A 23036-nucleotide genomic window follows, 5' to 3' on the forward strand; every position below is an offset into this window, starting at 1 on the left:
CAATTCACAGCACTTACCATAGCACATACCCTCCCCAATGTCTATCACCCAGCCACCCTATCCCTCCCACCCCCCACCACTCCAGCAACCCTCCGTTTGTTTCCTGAGATTAAGAATTCCTCATATCAGTGAGGTCATAGGATACATGTCTTTCTCTGATTGACTTATTTCGCTCAGCATAATACTCTCCAGTTCCATCCACGTCGTTGCAAATGGCAAGATCTCATTCCTTTTGATGGCTGCATAATATTCCATTGTATATATATACCACATCTTTATCCATTCATCTGTCGATGGACATCTTGGCTCTTTCCACAGTTTGGGTATTGTGGACATTGCTGCTATAAACATTGGGGTGTACATACCCCTTCAGATCCCTACATTTGTATGTTTGGGGTAAATACCCAGTAGTGCAATTCCTGGATCGTAGGGTAGCTCTATTTTCAACTTTTTGAAGAACCTCCATACTGTTTTCCAGAGTGGCTGCACCAGCTTGCATTCCCACCAACAGTGTAGGAGGTTTCCCCTTTCTCTGCATCCCCGCCAACATCTGTCATTTCCTGACTTGTTAATTTTAGCCATTCTGACTGGTGTGAGGTGGTATCTCATTGAGGTTTTGATTTGGATTTCCCTGATGCCGAGCGATGTTGAGCACTTTTTCATGTGTCTCTTGGCCATTTGGATGTCTTCTTTGGAAGAATGTCTTTTCACATCTTCTGCCCGTTTTTTGATTGGATCATTTGTTCTTTGGGTGTTGAGTTTAATAAGTTCTTTATAGATTTTGGATACTAGCCCTTTATCTGATATGTCCTTTGCAAATATCTTCTCCCATTCTGTTGGTTGTCTTTTGGTTTTGTTGACTGTTTCTTTTGCTGTGCAAAAGCTTTTTATCTTGATGAAGTCCCAATAGTGCATTTTTGCCCTTGCTTCCCTTGCCTTTAGTGATGTTTCTAGGAAGAAGTTGCTGCGACTTAGGTTAAAGAGGTTGCTGCCTGTGTTCTCCTTATTTTGATGGACTCCTGTCTCACATTTAGGTCTTTCAACCATTTGGAGTGTATTTCTGTGTGTGGTGTAAGGAAATGGTCCAATTTCATTCTTCTGCATGTGGCCGTCCAATTTTCCCAACACCATTTGTTGAAGAGACTGTCTTTGTTCCATTGGACATTCTTTCCTGCTTTGTCGAAGATGAGTTGACCATAGAGTTGAGGGTCCATTTCTGGGCTCTCTGTTCTGTTCCATTCATCTATGTGTCTGTTTTTGTGCCAGTACCATGCTGTCTTGATGAATACAGCTTTGTAATAGAGCTTGAAGTCCGGAATTGTGATGCCACCAGCTTTGCTTTTCTTTTTCAACATTCCTCTGGCTATTCGGGGTCTTCTCTGGCTCCATACAAATTTTAGGATTATTTGTTCCATTTCTGTGAAAAAAGTGGATGGTATTTTGATAGGGATTGCATTAAATGTATAGATTGCTCTAGGTAGCATTGACATCTTCACAATATTTGTTCTTCCAATCCATGAGCATGGAACGTTTTTCCATTTCTTTGTGTCTTCCTCAGTTTCTTTCATGAGTATTTTATTGTTTTCTGAGTACAGATTCTTTGCCTCTTTGGTTAGGTTTATTCCTAGGTATCTTACGGTTTTGGGTGCAATTGTAAATGGGATCGACTCCTTAATTTCTCTTTCTTCTGTCTTGGTGTATAGGAATGCCACTGATTTCTGTGCATTGATTTTATATCCTGCCACTTTACTGAATTCCTGTATGAGTTCTAGCAGTTTTGGGGTAGAGTCTTTCGGGTTTTCCACATAAAGTATTAACTTCCTTTTTCTTTTTCTTTTTTTAATTATTTTGGTTTTTGTTTTTCCCTTTTGTAAAATTTTTTTGTTTAAATTCAGTTAATTAACATATAGTGTATTATTAGTTTCGGAGGTAGAATTCAGTGATTCTTTAGTCTTACATAACACCCAGTGTTCATTATATCACGTGCCCTCCTTAATGTCTATCACCCAGTTACGCCATCCCCCAATCCCCCTCTCCTCCAGCAACCCTCAGTTTGTTTCCTGTGAGAAAGAGTGTCTTATGGTTTGTCCCTCTCTCCGATTTCAACTTGTTACATTTTTTTCCTCTCTTCCCCTACGATCCTCTGTTTTGTTTCTTAAATTCTGTATATGATTGAGATCATATGATACTTGCCTTTCTCTGATAGACTTATTTCACTTAGGATAATACTCTCTAGTTCCATCCACGTTGTTGCAAATGGGCAAGATTTTATTTTTTTGATGGCTGAGTAGTATTCCATTCATACACATAAACACACACACACACACACCACCACACATCTTCTTTATCCATTCATCAGTTGATAGACACTTGGGCTGTTTCCATAGGTTGGCTACTGTGGACATTGGTGATATAAACACTGGGGTGCAGGGGCACCTTCAGATCACTACATTTCTATGTTTGGGGTAAATACCTAGTAGTGCAATTGCTCTGCCAGAGTAGGTTAGCTCTATTTTCAGCTTTTTGAAGAAACTTCATACTGTGTTCCCGAGTGGCTGCACCAGCTTGCATTCCCACCAACAGTGTAAGAGATTTGTCCTTTGCCCCCAACTTGGGAGTACCCAAATATATAAATCAATTAATAATAAACATAAAGATACTCATTGATAATAATACACTAATAGTAGGGGACTTCAACACCCCACTTACAGCAATGGACAGATCATCTAAGCAGAAAATCAACAAGGAAACAAGGGCTTTGAAAGACATACTGGACCAGATGGACTTAACATTTATTCCTAGAGCAGCAGAACACATTGTTTTCTAGTGCACATAGAACATTCTTTAGAATAGATCACATGCTCACAAATTAGCCCTCAACAAGTACAAAAGGATCACGATCATTCTTTTTTTTTTTTTTTAATGATTTTATTTATCTGAAAAAGAGAGACACAGCGAGAGAGGAATCACAAGCAGGGAGAGTGGGAGAGGGAGAAGCAGGCTTCTCATGGAGCAGGGAGCCCGATGCGGGGCTTGATCCCAGGACCCTGGGATCATGACCTGAGCTGAAGGTAGACGCTTAACAACTGAGCCACCCAGGCGCCCTGGATCACGATCATTCTATGCATATTTTCAGACCAAAATGCTATGAAAGTTGAAGTCAACCACAAGAAAAAATTTGGAAAGACCACAAATACATGGAGGTTAAAGAATATCCTACTAATGAATGAACGGGTTAACCAGGAAATATAAAAAAATTTTTTTAAGATTTTATTTATTTATTTTTGAGAGAGAGAATGAGAGAGAGCACATGAGAGGGGGGAGGGTCAGAGGGAGAAGCAGACTCCCTGCTGAGCAGGGAGCCCGATGCAGGACTCGATCCAGGGGCTCCAGGATCATGACCTGAGCCAAAGGCAGTTGCTTAACCAACTGAGCCACTCAGGCGCCCTATAAAAAATTTTTTAAAAGTACGTGGAAACAAATGAAAATGAAAACACAACAGTCCAAAATCTTTGGGATTCAGCAAAGTCAGTCCTAAAAGGGAAGTATTCTGTAATACAGGCCTACATGAAAAAGCAAGAAAAGTCTCAATTATACAACCTAACCTTACACCTAAAGGTGCTAGAAGAGGAACAGCAAATTAATCCTAAAGCCAGCAGAAGTAGGGAAATAGTAGAGATTAGAGCAAAAATAAATTATATAGAAACAAAAAATACAGTAGAACAATGAAATTAAGAGCTGGTTTTTTCAAAGAATTAATAAAATTGATGAACTCCTAGCCAGACTTAAAAACAGAAGAGACAACAAACCCAAATAAAATCACAAATGAAAGAGGAAAGATCACAGCCAACACCACAGAAATAAAATAATCATAAGAGAATATTATGAAAAATTACATGCTAACAAACTGGGCAATCTGGAAGAAATGGACGAATTCCTAGAAACACAAATTACCAAATCTGAAAAAGGAAGAAATAGGAAATCTGAACATAACCACAAAGAAATTGAATCAGGTAATCAAAAATCTCCGAACAAATGAAAGTGTGGCATCAGATAGCTTCACAGGGGAATTCTACCAGAAATTTAAAGAAGAGTTTAATTAATCTATTCTTCTCAAATTATTCCAAAAAATAGAAATGGAGTGGGCGCCTGGGTGGCTCAGTTGGTTAAGCATCTGACTTAGTTTTGGTTCGGGTCATGATCTCAGGTTCCTGGGATCTTGAGCCTGGCATCAGCCTCCACGCTCAGTGGGCAGTCTGCTTCTCTCTCCCTCTCTCTGTCCTTCCCCCCACTCATGTGCTCACTCTCTCTCTTTCTCTAAAATAAAAAAATAAATCTTTTTTTTTTTTTTAAAGATTTTATTTATTTATTTGACAGAGAGAGAGATAGCGAGAGCAGGAACACAAGTAGGGGGAGTGGGAGAGCGAGAAGCAGGCTTCCTGCCGAGCAGGGAGCCCGATGTGGGACTCAGTCCCAGGACCCTGGGATCATGACCTGAGCCGAAGGCAGATGCCTAACGACTGAGCCACCCAGGCGCCCAATAAAAAAAAAAAATAAATCTTAAAAAAAAAAAATGGAAACTCCATTCTAAACTTCTTCTACAAGGCCAGCATTACCCTCATTTAAAAACCAGACAAAGACTCCATTAGAAAGCAGAATTACTGGCCAATATACCTGATTAACATGAATGCAAAAATTCTCAGCAGTATACTAGCAAATCACATCCAACTACATCAAAAGAATTATTCACCATGATCAAATAGGATTTATTCTTGGGCTGCAGGGGTGATTCAGTATTCATAAATCAACCAACATGCTATATACCACGTTAATAAAAGAAAGCATAAGAACCATATGATCCTCTCATGCACCTGGGTGGCTCAGTTCTTAAGCGTTTGCTTTCAGCTCAGGTCATGATCCCAGAGTCCTGAGATCAAGCCCCATGTCAGGCTCCCTGCTTGGCGGGAAGCCTGCTTCTCCCTCTCCCACTCCCCCTGCTTGTATTCCTGCTCTTGCTATCTCTCTCTCTCTGTCAAATAAATAAATAAAATCTTAAGAAAAAAAAAGAACCATATGATCCTCTCAATAGATGCAGAAAAAGTATTTGACAAAATACAGCATCCATTCCTTTTTTTTTTTTTTTTTAGATTTTCATTTGTTTGAGAGAGCACATAAGCACAAGAAGGGGAGGGGCAGAGGGAGAGGGAAAAGCAGGCCCTTGCTGAGCAAGGAGCCTGATACAGGGTTTGATCCCAGAACCCTGGGATCATGACCTGAGCCTAAGGCAGTCACTTACCTGACTGAGCCACCCAGGCACCCCAACAGCATCCATTCTTGATAAAAATCCCTCAACAAGGGGCACCTGGGTGGCTCAGTGGGTTAAGTGTGTGCCTTCAGTTCAGGTCACGATCCCAGAGTCCTGGGATCAAGCCCCACATTGCCCTGCTCACAGGGAGTCTGCTGCTCCTTCACCCTCCGCCCCTCCCCCCCACTCATGCACTCTCTTGCTCTCAAATAAAATCTTAAAAAAGAAAAAAACAACAACAAAGTAGGGATAGATAGAACAAACCTCAATGTTATAAAGGCCATATACAAACGACCCATAGCTAATACCATCCTCAATGGGGAAAAATTGAGAGCTTTTCTTCTACAGTTAGGAGTAAGACAGGGATGTCCACTCTTATCATTACTATTTAACATAGTACTGAAGGTCTTAGCCTCAGCAGTCAGACAACAAAAAGAAATAAAAGGCATACGAATGGCAAGGAAGAAGTCAAACTCTCTTTGCAGATGACATAATACTCTGTATGGAAAGCCCGAAGGACTCCACCAAAAAGTTGCTAGAACTCATACACAAATTCAGCAAAGTTGCAGGATATAAAATCAACGTATAGAAATCTGTTGCATTTCTATACACTAATAATGAACACACAGAAAAAGAAATCAGGGAGTCGACCCCATTTGCATTTGCACCAAAAACAGTAAGATACCTAGGAATAAACCTAATCAAAGAGGTAAAAATGTGCACTTTGAAAACTATAGAACACTTATGAAGGAGATTGAAGAGGACACAAAGAAATGGAAAAATATTCCATGCTCATGGATTGAAAGAACAAACATTGTTAAAATGTCTGTTCTACCCAAAGCAATCTACACCTATAATGCAATCCCTATCAATATACCAACAGCATTTTTCCTAGAGATAAAACAATCTTAAAATGTGTATGGAACCACAAAAGACCCCATATAGCCAAAGCAGTCCTGAAAAAGAAAAGCAAAGCCAGAGGCATCATGATTCCAGACTTCAAGCTATATTACAAAGTTGTAGTCATCAAGATAGTATGGTACTGGCACAAAAATAGACACATAGATCAATGGAACAGAATAGAAAACCCAGAAATGGACCCACAACTATATGGTCAATTAATATTTGACAAAGTCAAAAAGAATATTTCCAGTGGATAAAAGTCTCTTCAAATTTTGTTGGGAAAACTGGACAGCAACATGCAAAAAAATGAAATTGGACCACTTTCTTATACCATACTCAAACATAAACTCAAAATGGATGAAAGCCCTAAATGTGAGATAGGACACCATCAGAATCGTAGAGGAAAACACAGGCAGCAACCTCTTTGGTCTCGGTTGTAACAACTTTCTACTAGACACGTTTCAGGAGGCAAGAGAAACAAAAGCATAAATGAACTATTGGGACTTCATCAAGATAAAAATCTGCACGGCGACGGAAACAATCAACAAAACTAAAAGGCAGCCTATGAAATGGGAGAAGATATTTGCAAACAACATAACTGATAAAGGGTTAGTATCCAAAATCTACAAAGAACTTATCAAGCTCAACACCCAAATCCAGATAACCCAGTTAAGAAATGAGCAGAAGACATGAATAGACACGTTTTCAAAAAAGACATCCAGATGGCTGATAGACACATGAAAAGATGCTCAACATCACTCATCATCAGGGAAATACAAATGAAAACCATGATGACATACGACCTTACACCTGTCAGAATGGCTAAAATTAACAACACAAGAAACAACAGGTGTTGTTTAGGATGCAAAGAAAGGGGAACCCTCTTACACTGTTGGTGGGAATGCAAACTGGTGCAGCCACTTTGGAGAACAGTATGGAGGTTCCTCAAAAAGTTAAAAATAGAACTCCCTACAATCCAGCAATTCTACTACCAGGTATTTAACCAAAGGATACAAAAATATAGATTTGAAGGGGTACATGCACCCTGATGTTTATAGCAGCATTATCAGTGTAGCCAAACTATGGAAAGAGCCCAAATGCCTATTGACTGATGAAGGGATAAAGAAAATGTGGTATGTATATATACAATGGAATATTACTCAGCCATAAAAAGAATGAAATCTTGTCATTTACAAGGATATGGGTGGAGCTAGAGTGTATCGTACTAAGTGAAAGAAGTCTGAGAGACAAGTACCATATGATCTCGCTCATATGTGGAATTTAAGAAACAAAACAGATGAATATATGGGTGGGGGAAAATAGAAAAAAAAGAGAAACAAACCATAAGAGAGTCTAAGAGAACAAACTGAAGGTTATGTATGGAAGTGGGTGGAGGATGGGTTAGATTAGTGATGGGTGTCAGGAAGGTACTTGTTATGATGAGCACTGTTTGTTATATATTAATTGATGCATCACTGCATTCTACTCCTGAAACCAATATTGCGCTGTATGGTAACTAGAATTTACATAAAAATTTTGAAAAGAAAGAAAAAATGAGATTTTGGTTATAATCAACTTCTCTCTTCTGTTTTCTGTTACATTGATTTCTCATCTTCTATTTATTATTTCCTTTTTTCTGCTTAATTTGGGTTTCATTTGCTCTTTTTCTCAAGGTAAAAAGTGAGGCAATTGATTTAAGGCCTATTTTCTAATATTAGAATTTACTCCTATAAATCTCTCTGTTAGTACTGCTTTAGCTATATCCCCTAAATTTTGGTATGTTGTGTTTCCATTTTTATTCATCTCAAAATGCTTTCTAATTTCCTTTTTGACTTGTTTCTTTGACTGTGGTTTATTTAGAAGTGTATTTAGTTTACAAGTATCCGAGATCTTTCTGTTACTGATTTCTAATAATTCCATTGTAGTCAGAGAATATCCTTTGTATAATTTGAATGCTTTTAAACTTGTTAAGATTTGTTTTATGACCCACATTGTGGTCTATCTTGATAAATAGGAAAAAAGTGCATACTGTGCTTTTGATTTTAGGTCAAAATCATTTGGTAGTGTTCAAGTCTTTTCTATCCTTTACTGACTTGGTCTATTCTTACCATTATTGAGCGGGATTTTGTAGGAGTACTTTTGTATGCTTGATACAAGTCCGTTATTACATAAATGATTTGCAATTTTTTTCATGCCTTTGGCTTTGTTTTCATTTTCTTAATGATACCTTTTGAAGAGCAAAAGATTTCAATTTGAAGTCTTTCATCCATTTTTCTTCTATGTACCTGCTTTTGATATTATATCTGTGAACATTTGCCTAACCCCAGATTTTCTTCTGTTTTATTCTAGAAGTTTAATAGCTTAATATTTTAAGTAAAAGTATATGGACCATTGTTTTAAGTTAATTTTTGTGTATGTTGTGATATAAGGTATACCTCTATTTTTTACATATAGGTATTCATTTGTCCAGGCACCATTTGGTGAAATGCTCCCTTCCTCCAGTTGAATATCCTTGGAGTTTTTGGGTTTTGTTTTTTTAAGTAGGCTTTCAGGCCTGGCATGGAGCCCAACAAGGGGCTTTAACTCCCAAGCCTGAGATCAAGACCTGAGCTAAGATCAAGAGTTGGACATTTAACTGAGGCACCCAAGCACCCCCCCTTTTTCTTAAATAATCTCTATGTCCAACGTGGGGCTCAAACTCACAAACTGTAGATTAAGAGTCCCATGCTCTACTGACTGAGCCAACAAGGTGCCGCTCCTTGGAGCTTTTCTTTAAAACCAAATGAACCCAAATGCAAAGATTAATTTATGGAATTTCTGATTTGTCTGTCCTTACACCCAGACCATCTATATTGATTATAGTAGCTTTAGAGTAATTTTTTTTTTTTTTAAGATTTTATTTATTTATTTGAGAGAGAGGATGAGAGGAGAGAGAGAGCACATGAGAGGGGGGAGAGTCAGAGGGAGAAGCAGACACCCTGCCGAGCAGGGAGCCCGATGCGGGACTCGATCCCGGGACTCCAGGATCATGACCTGAGCCGAAGGCAGTCGCTGAACCAACTGAGCCACCCAGGCGCCCTAGAGTAATTTTTTTAGGCTTTGAGATATAATTGATGGTAGAATATGTAAGTTTAAGTTGTACAGTGTGATGATTTGATTCACATATATATTGTGAAGTGATTACCACTCTAAGGTTACTTAACACCTCAGTCATCGCACATAAATACCTTTTTTTTGTTTTGGTGATTACATTTAAGTTTTACTCTCTTAGCAACTTCCAAGTATGTAATAAATACAATTTTATTAACTGTAGTCACAATGCTATACATTAGCTCTCCAGAATTTATTCATCTTATAAATGGAAGTTTGTACTTTTGAACTAACATCTCCCCATTTCTCTCACCCCGCCGCCTCTGGCAACCACCATTCTACTCTATTTCTATGAGTTTGGCATTTTTAGATTCCACATATAAGTAGAACATAACAATATTTGTCTTTTAGAGTATGCTTTTAAAATTAGGTTGTGTTAAATCCTCCTACTTTGTTTTTTTTTTCAAAATTGTTGTGACAATTACAGATCCTTTGCGTTTCTGTGTAAATTTTAGGGTCAGCTTGTCAATTTTTACATAAAAGTTTGTTGGAATTCTGATGGATAATATAATGACTCTGTAGACCAATTTGGAGAGAATTGAATTCTTCACAGTATTGAATCTTCCAACCTATGAATATAGATTGTTATCTCAATTTGTTTAGATATTCTTTAATTTCTCTTAGCTGTTTTTATGTTTTATGCAAAGTCTTTCACTACTTTTATTAAATTTATTTCTAAGTGTTTTCATTTTTTATTCTATTGTAAATGAAATTATTTCCTTAATTTCAGTTCTAGATTATTCCTTATTAATATATAAAAATGCAGTTCTTTTTTTATATTCCTCCAGAATTACAAGATACTTTCATTTGTTGTATCGTTTTGAGATTTTATTTTTACAGGTTATTTAATATTTTGCACATACCGATCATATGTGAATACAGACTGTTTTTATTCTTACTTTCTAAGTCTAAAGACTTTTTCTGTCTTTACTTTCTTTTTTTAACCTTATTGCACTGGCTATAGAATCTCCAGTACAAAACTGAATAAAAGTAGTAAGAGAGGACAGCTTTCCATTTTTTCTGATCCTGAAGGGAAAACAATCAGTCTTTAATGTCATTAGCTTTTAAGTTTTATATTGATATCCTTTAGCAGGATGAGGAAATTCCCTTCTAGTCTAATTTTGTTTGTTGTTTTTATCATGATTGATTGATTTTATTTTTTTGTTTCAGTTAAGATGAAAATACAGCCTTTTTCCTTTGTTCTATTAATTGATCTTCAGATATTAGACCAGTTTTGCATTCTGGGAGAAATTCATAATATCATAATAACATAATCTCTTTTTTTAATGCTGCTGGATTCAGTTTGCTAATATTATGTTAAGGATTTTTGTGTCTACAGTCATAAAGGGGGTTATTAATATAGCTACAGGCCTTATAAAATACTCTGGGAAGTGTTCCCCCCTGCTCTATTTTCTGAAAGAATTTATTAAAGATTGGTATTATTTCTTTTTTATAATTTGATAGGATTCACCAGTGAAGCCCTTTAAGCCTAAGAGTTTTTTTGGGTGACAATTTTCAATTATTGATTAAACATCTTGTAACAGATCTATCCTAGTTTTTCTTTCTCTCTCTTTAAGATTTTATTTATTTATTTGACAGAGAGAGAGACATCGAGAGAGGGAACACAAGAACAAGCAGGGGGAGTGGGAGAGGGAGAAGCAGGCTCTCCACTGAGCAGGGAGCCCGATGCGGGGCTCAGTCCCAGGACCCTGGGATCATGACCTGAGCCGAAGGCAGAAGCTTAACGACTGAGCCACCCAGGCGCCCCCATCCCAGTTTTTCTGTTTGTTGATTCCTTATGGTAATTTGTGTCTTTCAGACTATATGTCCATTTCATATGTATTGCAGACCTGATGGCATAGTGTTGCTCATGGTATTTCCTTACAATCCTTTTCATTTTTTTAAAGATTTTTTTTCATTTATTTATTTTGGAGAGAGAGAGCATGCAGGAGCAGGGGGAAGGGGCAGAGGGAGAGAGATTCTGAAGCAGACTCCGCACCATGGGGCTCAGTCTCAGGACCACAAGATCATAACCTGAGCTGAAACCACGAGTCAGACACTTACCGACTAAGCCACCCAGGCACTCCACTATCCTCTTCATTTTTTCTGTAGGATTGGCAGTGATGTTTTTATTTCTTGTTTCTAATTTATGTCGTCTTTCTTTCTTGTCTTAGTCTAGCTAAAGGTTTATCGGTTTTATTGCTCTTTTTTAAAGATTGAACATTTGTTTCATAACAGTCTTTATATATTTTTTATTTCATTGATTCTTTTAATCTTTATTATTTCCTTCTGTCTGATTGCTATAGTTTTAATTTATTCATCTCTTTCTAGTTTCTTAAGATAGAAACTCAGATTACTGATCTTATATCCTTCTTCCTTATCTAGCATTTTAAGCTGTGAATTTCCCACAAAGCACTGCTTTGGGGACATCCCAGGACTGTTGATATGCTGTATTTTAATTCTTATTCCATACAAATTATTTCCTTATTTCTTTATTGTGATTTCTTCTTTGATGCATGGGTTGTTAATATTAAGTCTTTTAATTTTCAAGTATTTGGAGCTTTCCCTTAATTTCTGTTGTTAATTTCTAATTTAATTTTGTTGTGGTTACTAAACAAACCTTAAGGGATTTCAATCATTTTACATTTAATGGGACTTGGTTTTCCCCCAACCAACTGAATTATTGAAAAAAAAAAATTCCATGCCAGAATGCCATAGATTCCTGCCATTTTAACACAAAGATTAATAACTTTTTATGAGTAAATGCTTCTCAGTTATTTTTGATTGATTGCCAGAAAACTGTGAACAAGTTATACTCTTAGACTGTTGAAGGGACATTTAGTGAATTAGAATATAATACTGAGGAATTAATCCAGGTAAAGGAGATATGTAATAACATTTCTAATACATGGGGCATTGTTTGAGAGCCTTCAAGTCCTTTACGTAGGATGTCAAAAGAAAAGAGAAGTATTGGAAAGAAGTAGTATTAATGTGGTAACTGAAATTTTATAAAACTGGTTAAAAAAATAGAATTGTCAGATTGGAAAAACTTAACAAGTGTTGAGGGTAAGAAAAATATTTCATGTCTAGACATACCGTAATCAAAGTACATAACAACAAAGATTATGAGAAAGTCTTAAAAGCTACCAAAAAGGAAAGAGTGTCTGTTATTTCAGTGATGGTAAAGAGTTAAAAAGTTATTAGGCCATAAGAATGAATAATGGAAAAAGAGGTAACGTAGGAAAGATTTTAACAATTTTGAAAAACGAAAAATGTTGTTTTCTAGTTGTCTTTCATCTTTTTATACTATAGTGTAACATTTTAGAATTAATGTCTTCAGAGCAATTCTTACACAATACTGTGGTATGAATTATTATGAGCAAATGGCCATTTTTAAATTTTAGTCATCTTCCTTATATTTCTTTTTTGACCTAACCTGTGTGTCAGGTTGATAGTTAAATGTGAATATAAATTAAAGATATTGTTCTTGTTAATGTATTCTTGACATCCAGCTTTTAATTTTATGCGTCAATTTCTGTTAATAGTAAAATATTAAGGGGTAATGCAGGGTAGCAGATAGCCATGTCACCTGCTCTGTATGCGACTCAGTGAAGCAATGCCTTTCTGTGTGTTTTGTCACTATTTTCACTAATAGATAATGCAACAAAAATGAGATGGAAAACATTTCCAATTGTTTATTATAAAGCTATTACATGCTAATGCATTTTAAGTAACTGATTATTCTGAAATAATTAAGTAAAAGATCTGGATTTAACTAGCAAACAGGAGAATTTCAGCGCTTCAGGTCTGCTTTTAAACATGGGCTGCCTTGTGAAAGATCTGGATTTAACTAGCAAACAGGAGAGTTTCAGCTCTTCAGGTCTGCTTTTAAACATGGGCTGCCTCATAGAAGCCTTCCTTGACCACATCTTCTTTCCTCCATCAATTTGTGTGCTTCTGTGTTCCCTGTACTGCCCCTTTTTAATATTTAACATTTGCTAAAGATATTTATTGTAATCATCTTTCTATAAGTTAAGGTCTTTATTCTTAAGTTCTTGTTCTCAGTCTAATAAAGGATACAGTATCTTTTCACTAATTCTTCAGCTGTTCTTTTCTCCCGTGGGCTATTTTTAAAAAAATTCTCTGTAGTTCTGTTTCGGAAAATGTAATTTTTTTAGCCAAATATTAGTGACAGAATTGGTTGAGACATAAATTCATTTTTGTGCTACAATTTAGAAAGCAGCCTTCTTGGCACTTGTAATTATTTTTCACTCTAGAGCTCTCGTGAGATTCCTTGTACGTGAGAGATAATTTTAAGTGTCAAGCGCCCATATTAGCCAAGAGGTACTCTCCAAAATTTATATTGCAGTCAGTTTAGTCTACTTCCTTACTAAGAAAGCATCTGTAAGAGTAGTACAAGAAACATTTCATTAAAATTCACTAGACTTAAATTTCATTTTGTTGGAAGCAGAAAATAATTTGAATTCCATCTGCCAAGAAAGTAACCCAAAATGAAAATTTAAAGTCCAGATATTAAATTAAAGGGTCATATCTCCCAAAAAGGCACACTAACTCTGAGGATCAGTAAATTAGATAAGTTTTTCATAGAATGAACATAATCATTTTTTATGCTATAAAGTAGAGTTACAACAAAGGATTAATTACCACAGAATTATTATTTTCTAGGTTTTTTTTTTTTCTTTTTGAGTTCAAAAGTAAAGTGTATCCTGACTTCAATTTTAGTTATTCATTTCAAGGCCCCTATGCCAGAATTAGGAAAATTAGTTCATCTTATGATTGCCTTTATACCTTCACCCTGTTGTACCAACTTTTTTTGCCCCCTACTTTAATCTTTGCTTTGGAAACTCCCAAACATCTGCAGGTTAAACATTATTTTTCTAAATGGACTGAGGCTGTTGGAAATAGAGATTAAGGTGTTAAAAAGAAATTTAATATGAAAATCAAGGATTAGAGGAATATTTCAAAACATATTGCATTTTTATTTTACACTTCATCTACTGAAATAGAATATTAGTTCATAGAGGGCAGGAAAGCTGTATCTGGTAATAAAAGAATATGACAGAACTAATAGCACAGGAGCTTGAAAGAATGATCATTGTTTGTATTTAGAGCAAAAGTCATTGTAAGCATAGAGATGACCACAGATATGTAGTACTGATGCACTTGAGCTCTTTGGACTAAGGAAGAACTCATTGATGGACCACACTAGAAAAAGATTAGTTATTGGTATGGGCCTTCAATAATAGTAGAAAGTAATAATATCTTTTGCCATGTAACAAATTAATACAAAACTTGGCAAAACAGAACAACGAACAGTTACTATCTCATAATTTCTGTGGGTTGGGAATTTAGGAACAGCCTACCTAGATGGTTTTAGCATCATTCATCTCATTGGATTGCAATCAAGACTTTGGTCCGGACTACAGGCCTTTGAAAGTTTGACTTGGGTTGGAGTACTTTCTTATAAGATGGCTTACTCATATGGCTGTTGGTAGAAGACCCCAGTTACTGGGATGCCTGGGTGGCTCAGTCGGTTAAGTGTCTGCCTTCGGCTCAGGTCATGATCCTGGGGTCCTGAGATCGAGTCCTGCATCGGGCTCCCTGCTCTGCGGGGAGTCTGCTTCTCCCTCTGCCTGCCGCTCCCCCTGCTTGTGCCCTCCCTCTCTCTCTCTCTTTCTGACAAATAAATAAAATCTTTAAAAAAAAAAAAAAAAAGACCCCAGTTACTCACCAATGTGGAGTGCTCTATAGGGCAGCTAGAATGTCCTCAAGACATGGCTTAGAGAGAGTGATCCGAGAGAGAACAAAGCACAAGTCATAGTCTCTTTTTTGACCTAACTTCAAGAGTCGAAATCCATCATTTCTACCACATTATGTTTGTTAGAAACAAATTACTAAGTATACCCACATTTACAAAAATAAGAATTTGTCTCCATAAAAACTATTAACAAAGAGTGTGTGGACGTATTTTAAAACTACCACAAAGGAGTTCTACTTTTATGTGTTATCTGTAATTACATAATATAATTACCTATAGAGAATGATGAACCTCATAGGATAGTATCAGAAGGCAAAGTGGATTGGAGTTTTAGAACCTAAGCAGGAGATAAATCACCTAGGGATTTTTAATAGTAGCAGAATGCGTTATCTGACCACACATAGTCAAATTATAAGTCTAGAAGGGATATTAAAAATTTTGAAGTTAGGGTGGGAGGGGTCAGACTGGCATCTGAAATAGACAAGGAGTATGATTCCAAAAAGACAAGTTGTATCAGAATGTTGGCAGTGCGAACAGGATCTAAGAGCATAGCTTTTAAGAGTCTAGTAAACAAGACTAAAAGTCATTAGAAGTTAGGCTTAAACATAGAGGTGGTTATAAAGATTTTGAACAAGATTTCTCTACTGAAAGCTAAGCCTTTACATTCTCTAGCCTTAGGAATTAGACACTCATAATCTCAGTTCCAATAGTAATGGTGTTTGTAATGGTAATACCAGTGGTAATGAGAAGAAGAATGATTGAACTGTGTTTAAATGCAGTTAACATGCTTAGTAGTCTCTGTAGGTTTATTTATTTATTTATTTTAGATTTTATTTATTTGCCAAAGAGAGAGAGAGCAAGAGCGAGCACAAGCAGGGAGAGCAGCAGGCAGAGGGAGAAGCAGGCTTCCTGCTAAGCAAGGAACCCGATGCGGGACTCAGCCCCCTGACCCTGGGATCATGACCTGAGCAGAAGGCAGACGCTTAACTGACTGAGCCACCCAGTCAGTTAATAAAAGGAAAAACATGGAAATAACTTAAATGTCTGCCAGTGAGAGAATATATAAATGGTTTATAATTTCTCTATATGCAGATAGGAAAACTGAACATCAGTTAAAATTAATTATTGGCTCTGGAGCTATATAAATCAGTTTGTATGAATTGCAAAAACATGGTTTGTGAAAACAAGTTGGAGAGGATATCTACAAGACACTATTTATGTAAAGTTTTAAAATATGTAAAACTATACATAAGTTTAAGCATAAAGATAGAGAAGAGAATGGTAGTCATTGAACCAAGAATAGTCATATACTCTTTAGGAGGGAGATGCATCGGTAAGAGGTATACAGGAAGTTTCAACTATAATATTTTATTTCTTAACCAACTGAGCCACCCAGGTGCCCTATAATATTTTATTTCTTAACTGAGTAGTGGATACACATATATTCATTATATTGTCTTCTGTATATTCAATATTATTGTCTAAGAACATTCTTTCACAGTTGTAGTAAAGCAATTTTTTCTGCTGTATTATCTGTAAATGTTTAGATTGATGGCATTTAATTAGAAGATTATAATAGTAAACATTTATGGAAGGTTTAGTAGGTGCCAGGCATAGTTCTTAGTATTTTACTTTTATTAAATGATTTCATCTCTGTGAACTCTAGGCTAGGTACAGTTATTATTCCTATTTTATAAATAACAAAATCAAAGAGGGAAGTAACTTGCCTGAAGCTACACAGCTAGTAAATAATGGAACTAGGATTTGAACTTAGTATGTTTTGCTCCAGAGCCATTAGCCTCTATACTATAGAATCTCTCCATAAGAAAAAGGTATTGGGGGTGCTTGTGTGGTTCAGTCAGTTAAGCCTCAGATTCTCCGGTTAAGCATCTGCCTTCAGCTCAGGTCATGATCCCAGAGTCCTCAGATGAAGTCCTGCATCAGGCTCCTTATTCATTGGGGAGCCTGCTTCTCCCTCTCCCTCTGCCGCTCCCATTGCTTGTGCTCTCTCACTTTCTCTGTCAAATAAATCTTAAAAAAAAAAAAAAAAAAGAAAACTTCTGACTCTTGATTTCAGCTTAGGTCATGATCTCAGGGTCATAAGATTGAGTCCCTCATCAGGCTCCACGCTCTTCCTTTAAAAAAAAAAAAGGTATTAAAAAATGTAGGAAATCTAAAGATTGTGATTTAGTAGTATGGCTTAGAAGAGAAAATTTCTCACATTTTTAGTCTTGAGCAGTGACAGGGACTTAGAAGGAACTGAGATTTATAGAGAATTAAATACCAGAATGCTAGCACCTTACCTGTTTTGTCACAAAAGAGAAACTAAGAAAAGCTCCTTAATTAACATTAAAATTCTAGCTAAATTATTGCCAGATTAACAATGAATTGACAGACGATTGCCTTATATAAATTGGAGAATTAAAAATTCCCTAAAATTTTAACTTATTTATGTATGGTAAATCAGAAACTTTGAAGATCGATCTGCAAAAGAAAGTTAAGATTTACCTTATATTTAATAGGATTTTTTTTAAAGCTATAGGTAATAACCTGTTGAAAGATCAGGTAAAAATATTAAAATTGTATTCGTTCATGGTTCACAGATTTTAGAGTAGGAAAATCATCCCAGGAGGGTTATAGTAGATGCTTATAGTGAGATGAAAAGCCATCTGGGCATGGTGCCAAGAACCTGACTTTTGGTACACTTCACAGTATAGTCACCAATATTATTCCCATTGTGACTAAATGTGAATTATTAGTACAATTACTTTGAGGTTTTGGTTTTGTGAACTGTTGTATATTTTCAAATAATACAGGCTTCTGTCATTTTCCCTTGTAGATGCTAATTTGTGTTTTGGTCATATTTATTTTCTCTTAATTCAAAAGATGTGTGCTAGCTTAAATTCACAATTAGAGGGGCACCTGGGTGGCTCAGTCGTTAGCTGTCTGCCTTCGGCTCACCGAGCCCCATGTCAGGCTCTCTGCTCAGCGGGAAGCCTGCTTCTCCCTCTCCCACTTCCACTACCCCTGCTTGTGTTCCCTCTCTCACTGTCTCTCTGTATTAAAATAAATAAAGTCTTTAAAAAACAAATTCACAATTAGAGAAACAATTTTTGAGTTCTATATTATTCTGTATTTGGATGGTGGTATGCTGGTTTCCTCAGATTTAACATGTTTGTTGACTCCATAATTGTTGTAAGGCTTTCAGAGAGCTCCAAGTGCCATTTCCTAGTCCAATGAAAATAGAATGAAAGCTAGATGATTTCCAGAATTGTTTTTCAGTTTGATACTGATAATTTTTATTTTATAAAAAAAATCTAGGGGCACTCAGTCAGTTAAGCGTCTACCTTTGGTTCAGGTCATGATCCCAGGGTCCTGGGATCAAGCCCCACATCAGGCTCCCTGCTCAGTGGGGCGTCTGCTTCTCCCTCTTCCTCTGCCCCTCTCCCTGCTTGTGCTCTCTCTCTCTCTCAAATAAATAAATAATATCTTTAAAAAAAATAGAAAAAAAGAAAACACCTAAAAAGAAGATATTCAAATTGGAGGACTTTTGAGAGTGTAGATATAAATACAGCAGTAGGAATAATATTAGTATTTATTACTTGCTGAAAAAATACTTATTATTTGCTGAAAAACTAGAAGTACATTCTAGTTTTGGATGTTAATCTGAGGTTTGTCTGTTATTTTTCTCCTCTAGTGATGCTATTGCTGAGATTAGAGCCATTTGTATTGAAGAAATTGGAGTATGGATGAAAATGTATAGTGATGCCTTCCTAAATGACAGTTACCTAAAATATGTTGGCTGGACTCTTCATGATAGGGTAAGTTACTCTGTTTTAGACTTTCATGAAAGATATGCTTGTATGAGGTACTAGAATGCTAGGAATTAAGATGGCAGTGTTGGTTTTTAAAGAGTTGTAATAATATGGAAATTTAAGATGATACAGCTGAATAACTGTTCACTTGATGGCCATGACAAAACTTGAGACATTGGCCCATGTAGAAACTCTACTTACTTAGTTGTAATACTGTCTTAAACCAAGTTGACAACCTGGTACATCTAAAGTTTTAAGAGAATATAACATCCTAAGAAACTAATTACAATCTTTTTCTAGTTTGGAGTCAAAAGAAATTCTTTGTTTCTCTTAATATATAACAAGAAAAACACTTTTTTCTTTTGAATTTCTTAAGGTCATACCACAGTGTTTTATTAGAGTTGAATAGATTTATTGGATTCTAGAATAGTTGATCTAAAAATCTATTTTTATTTCTATGCCTTTAGAAAAGGTTCTGATTTTAAAAGGAATCCCACATTATCAAATCCTGAATAAGTAATCCTCAAAATACCCAAGGGTAGGAGTGACTAATTATTGAAATTTTTATATTGAATGACCTGACATTCTATAACTTAAATTGCCAGATACTCACAAATATAGAAATCTTAAAATTTATTTTAAGCTGTGTATTCCATTATTTGAATTGTTAAAAGTGTCATAGCTATTAGAAGACATTTTTTTAATGCAGTTATAGCCTTAGACTTTTAAGTCAATTTTGGTAATATTCGAAGACTTATTTTCTATGTATTACCACTAACAGCCTGTAAAGCATTTACTTTTTAAATAGCACCATGGTAGGGGTGCCTGAGTGGCTCAGTCGGTTGAGTGTCTGACTCTTCATTTTGGCTGGGGTCATGATCTTAGGTTGTGAGAAGGAATCCTGTGTCAGGCTCAGTGCTAGGCAGAGAGTCTGCCTGAGATTCTCTCTCCCTTGACCTCTGTCCCTCCTCCCAGGCCCCCTCACGAGCACACCCTCTCTCTTTTTAAAATAAATAAATAAATAGCAGCATGCTAAGTATTATCAAAAATATTTTGAAAATGACAAAATTATGTATATTATAATAAAACAGCCCTTGGGAATTCTACAGGCCATTTTTGCTGTAATTGTTCAGAGTGTAGGGAGATCATCACAAGTTAGCTGTTTAACTTCACAATTACTTATTTTTAATTAACGGTTAAAAGGGGCTCTTATCCCCTACTTTATTTGGAGGAATAGTAAGTTAGTACATAGTGAATTTTTTCCTGAATATTTATCTTCCCTAACATTTCAGAATTCTTTTCTCTACACTAATAAACCCCAAGCGTGATCCTAGGTTTTCTTTTTCTAATCCTCATGTGGAATTCGGGACTTATATGGTTAAGCCTTTTCTCAGGTTTATCCAATTAAATTTTACACGTTGTGAGAGAAAGTAGAATTATACAGCATGTCCTCACAGGTGTACACACATGGCTAAATCCAACAAGACAAACTTTTTAGTAGGAATACATTTAAAGTTCTGCATTTTGTTCCCCACCACTACCCTACCAGTTTTCCTCCTTGGGAAAAACACGTATTTTTTGTGGCTTACCAAAAAACAAACCACCATTATTTTAAAATCATTAAAGTCTATAGAAGCTTTCTGTCCAGATAAAGGAAGAGGGAGGTAGGTAGGTTTTGTTTATTGTTGATAAAATGATATAAGGATACTGTTTTCAGTAGAATGTTTTTATAAACCTCTTTTATAATCTCCCATTACTTCATTTAGAAAAGCTGTATTAATCCCTTCTCAGCTTTCCTTTTTGTCATTCTAATATCACTGCAATCTTGTACTTTTTTTTTCCTCTGAGGGGTATAGTCATTTGCTTTCTCTCCTTTTAATCATCCATTTGAAACTGCTTATTCTATAGGCTATGGCCTATGCCTTCAAACTGTCCTGTGTCTTTTCAAATGAGCTGATAAAATTCTTGTCTTTTTTTTTTCTTAAGATTACATTGTAATTGTAAATTGTAGTTTTTCAGTTTTATTGAGATATAATTGACATAACATTATATTAGTTTGGTGTACAAAATAAAGATTTGATACTCCTGTGTCTTGAATTTAGAATATCAGTCTACCGTCCTCACTAAGACAGACTTTTTTTTGATACTGCCAATTTATATAAATTTTATAGTGTAAGTTTTAGTAGTAGAAAGTAATAGACAGCAATTTCTAACAACTAAAGGAGTTATTTATTAGAAATTCAGTTTGTTTTTCTGTTGACCAAAACTTCTTTCTAAATTTTCTACCCATTGGTTTTTTAGTTCTTTCATTGTTGGTGACACAGAATAGGTCTAATTTTTTTTTTTTTTTTTATGTTATGTTAGTCACCACACAATACATCATTAGTTTTTGACGTAGTGATCCACGATTCATTGTTTTTGTATAACACCCAGTGCTCCATGCAGTACGTGCTCTCCTTAATACCCATCACTGGGCTAACCCATCCCCTCAAGCCCCTCCCCTCTAAAACCCTCAATTTGTTTCTCAGAGTGGAATAGGTCTAATTTAAACACAACTATAGTAATCTCTGTGTTTTAGACTAAATATCTTAATCCTTTTATATTTATGCTCATGACACTAGATTACCTTTCTCTTTCCCTTACAGTTTGTCAGTATTGCTCTGTATTGCTTTCACTTTTAGCTTATGTGTACAGTTCTACTTTGTAAATTTTCATTTATTTTTGAGGGGGTGGGTAGAGGGAGAGAGAGACTCTTAAAGCAGGCTCCACACCCAGCATGGAGCCCGACACAGGGCTCTGTATCACAACCCTGAGATCATGACATGAGCTGAAATCACGAGTTGGACACTTAACGGACTGAGCCACCCAGGCACCCCCAGTTCTTCTACTTTCTTATATATGCTTGATTCCTCATATCAAAATCTCTTAGAGCTTGGGTGGGGTCTATTTCTCTTAGTCCACCCCATTTCATCTTTCTATGTTGACACTTTCCCTGCATGCACCTCTCTTATGCTACAGAACTAAGGACCCTGTCCCCTCCCCTGAGGAGATAGATTTAATAGTGAATTTCGCCAGATGCCATATGACTCAATGTGTATAAGCAGGACAAGAAGACCCACACTGAGTCTGAAATAGGAAAGATATTCCCACACAAGGCAGTTACCCCAGCCATGATTGCAAAGGCTCATCTCTTGATAAGGAAATGTTCCAGGCCCATGGACCATTCTTAGAAAAAGACTATATACAGAGGACTGCCTTTCCCTACAGTCCACACCTCACCTCTACTTGGCCACTGAAGTGGCAGATAAAGCATATCAAATCCTGTAGGACCATTGCCCACCCCAAACTTGGAGCTGGAGTTGGGTCCAATAGGGTCCTTGAACAACCTATATGGATGTGGATTTCTCAGAAAGCTTCCCTATCATTTGGAGATGGGCACTTTACCAGGGTGATTAAGAGAGCCACACCCAGGAGGATGATTAGGCTTCTCTGGAGAATTATTTTGAAGTAGGAACCCCAGGTATCTGGATTAAGCCAACTAAAAAGTTTAAAAAGTGAGTCTGAGGGGATTGTGAATGTACTGCTAATAACCATCCCACCTGTGTATGGATATTCACCAGCTCATTTTTTAACTTAACCTGAATTGTTGACGTATACACAGCAAGAAATGCTGGCAGTTACAGAAACACCACCCTCTTCTGCCACCAAATGATTGAGGGCTGTCTATCACCATGTAGGCTAGTGAGTTCACTGAGTCCTGTTGATCTTCTATGGCTTAGATAGTAGCATTAACTACTTCTGCATGGTTAAGGACAGTTGTATACAGTTTTTTTCTAGAGCCTGTATACCTGTACCCAGTATTAGAATTTGGGTAATTGAATGAAACCAGTGGTTAATTTGTCTTCCCGGGAGGGAACTGTATACCACTCTGTGGTGTGTTAGCAAAGTGGGTCCTTTCCAGCCCTCTGTGCAGTTCCTGACATGGATAATGAGGCAATAAAATCTTTCCCTTGGAGGCATACAGTCTGTTGTCCATTGGAGTCCACAGAGAAATATGTAACCCAGAGGGATGCAGGTGATATCC

General features: G+C 36.5%; 1 protein-coding gene across 7 annotated transcripts in view; it reads left to right on the top strand.

The window, feature by feature from the left end:
* The window catches only part of STAG1 (STAG1 cohesin complex component), a 415977-nt gene that overhangs the window by 262972 nt on the left and 129969 nt on the right, over positions 1-23036 (top strand). For all 7 annotated transcript variants that reach the window (XM_064587431.1, XM_045903718.3, XM_064587432.1 and 4 more), the window contains one exon: positions 18835-18958. In XM_064587431.1, coding sequence (XP_064443501.1) covers positions 18835-18958 — 124 coding nt within the window. The remainder of the gene's footprint in view (positions 1-18834; positions 18959-23036) is intronic.

The sequence above is a fragment of the Mirounga angustirostris genome, unplaced genomic scaffold, assembly GCF_029215605.1.
Source record: "Mirounga angustirostris isolate CCGP_5_RB_7025 unplaced genomic scaffold, mMirAng1.0.hap1 SCAF_1, whole genome shotgun sequence".
Classification (NCBI taxonomy): Eukaryota; Metazoa; Chordata; class Mammalia; order Carnivora; family Phocidae; genus Mirounga; species Mirounga angustirostris.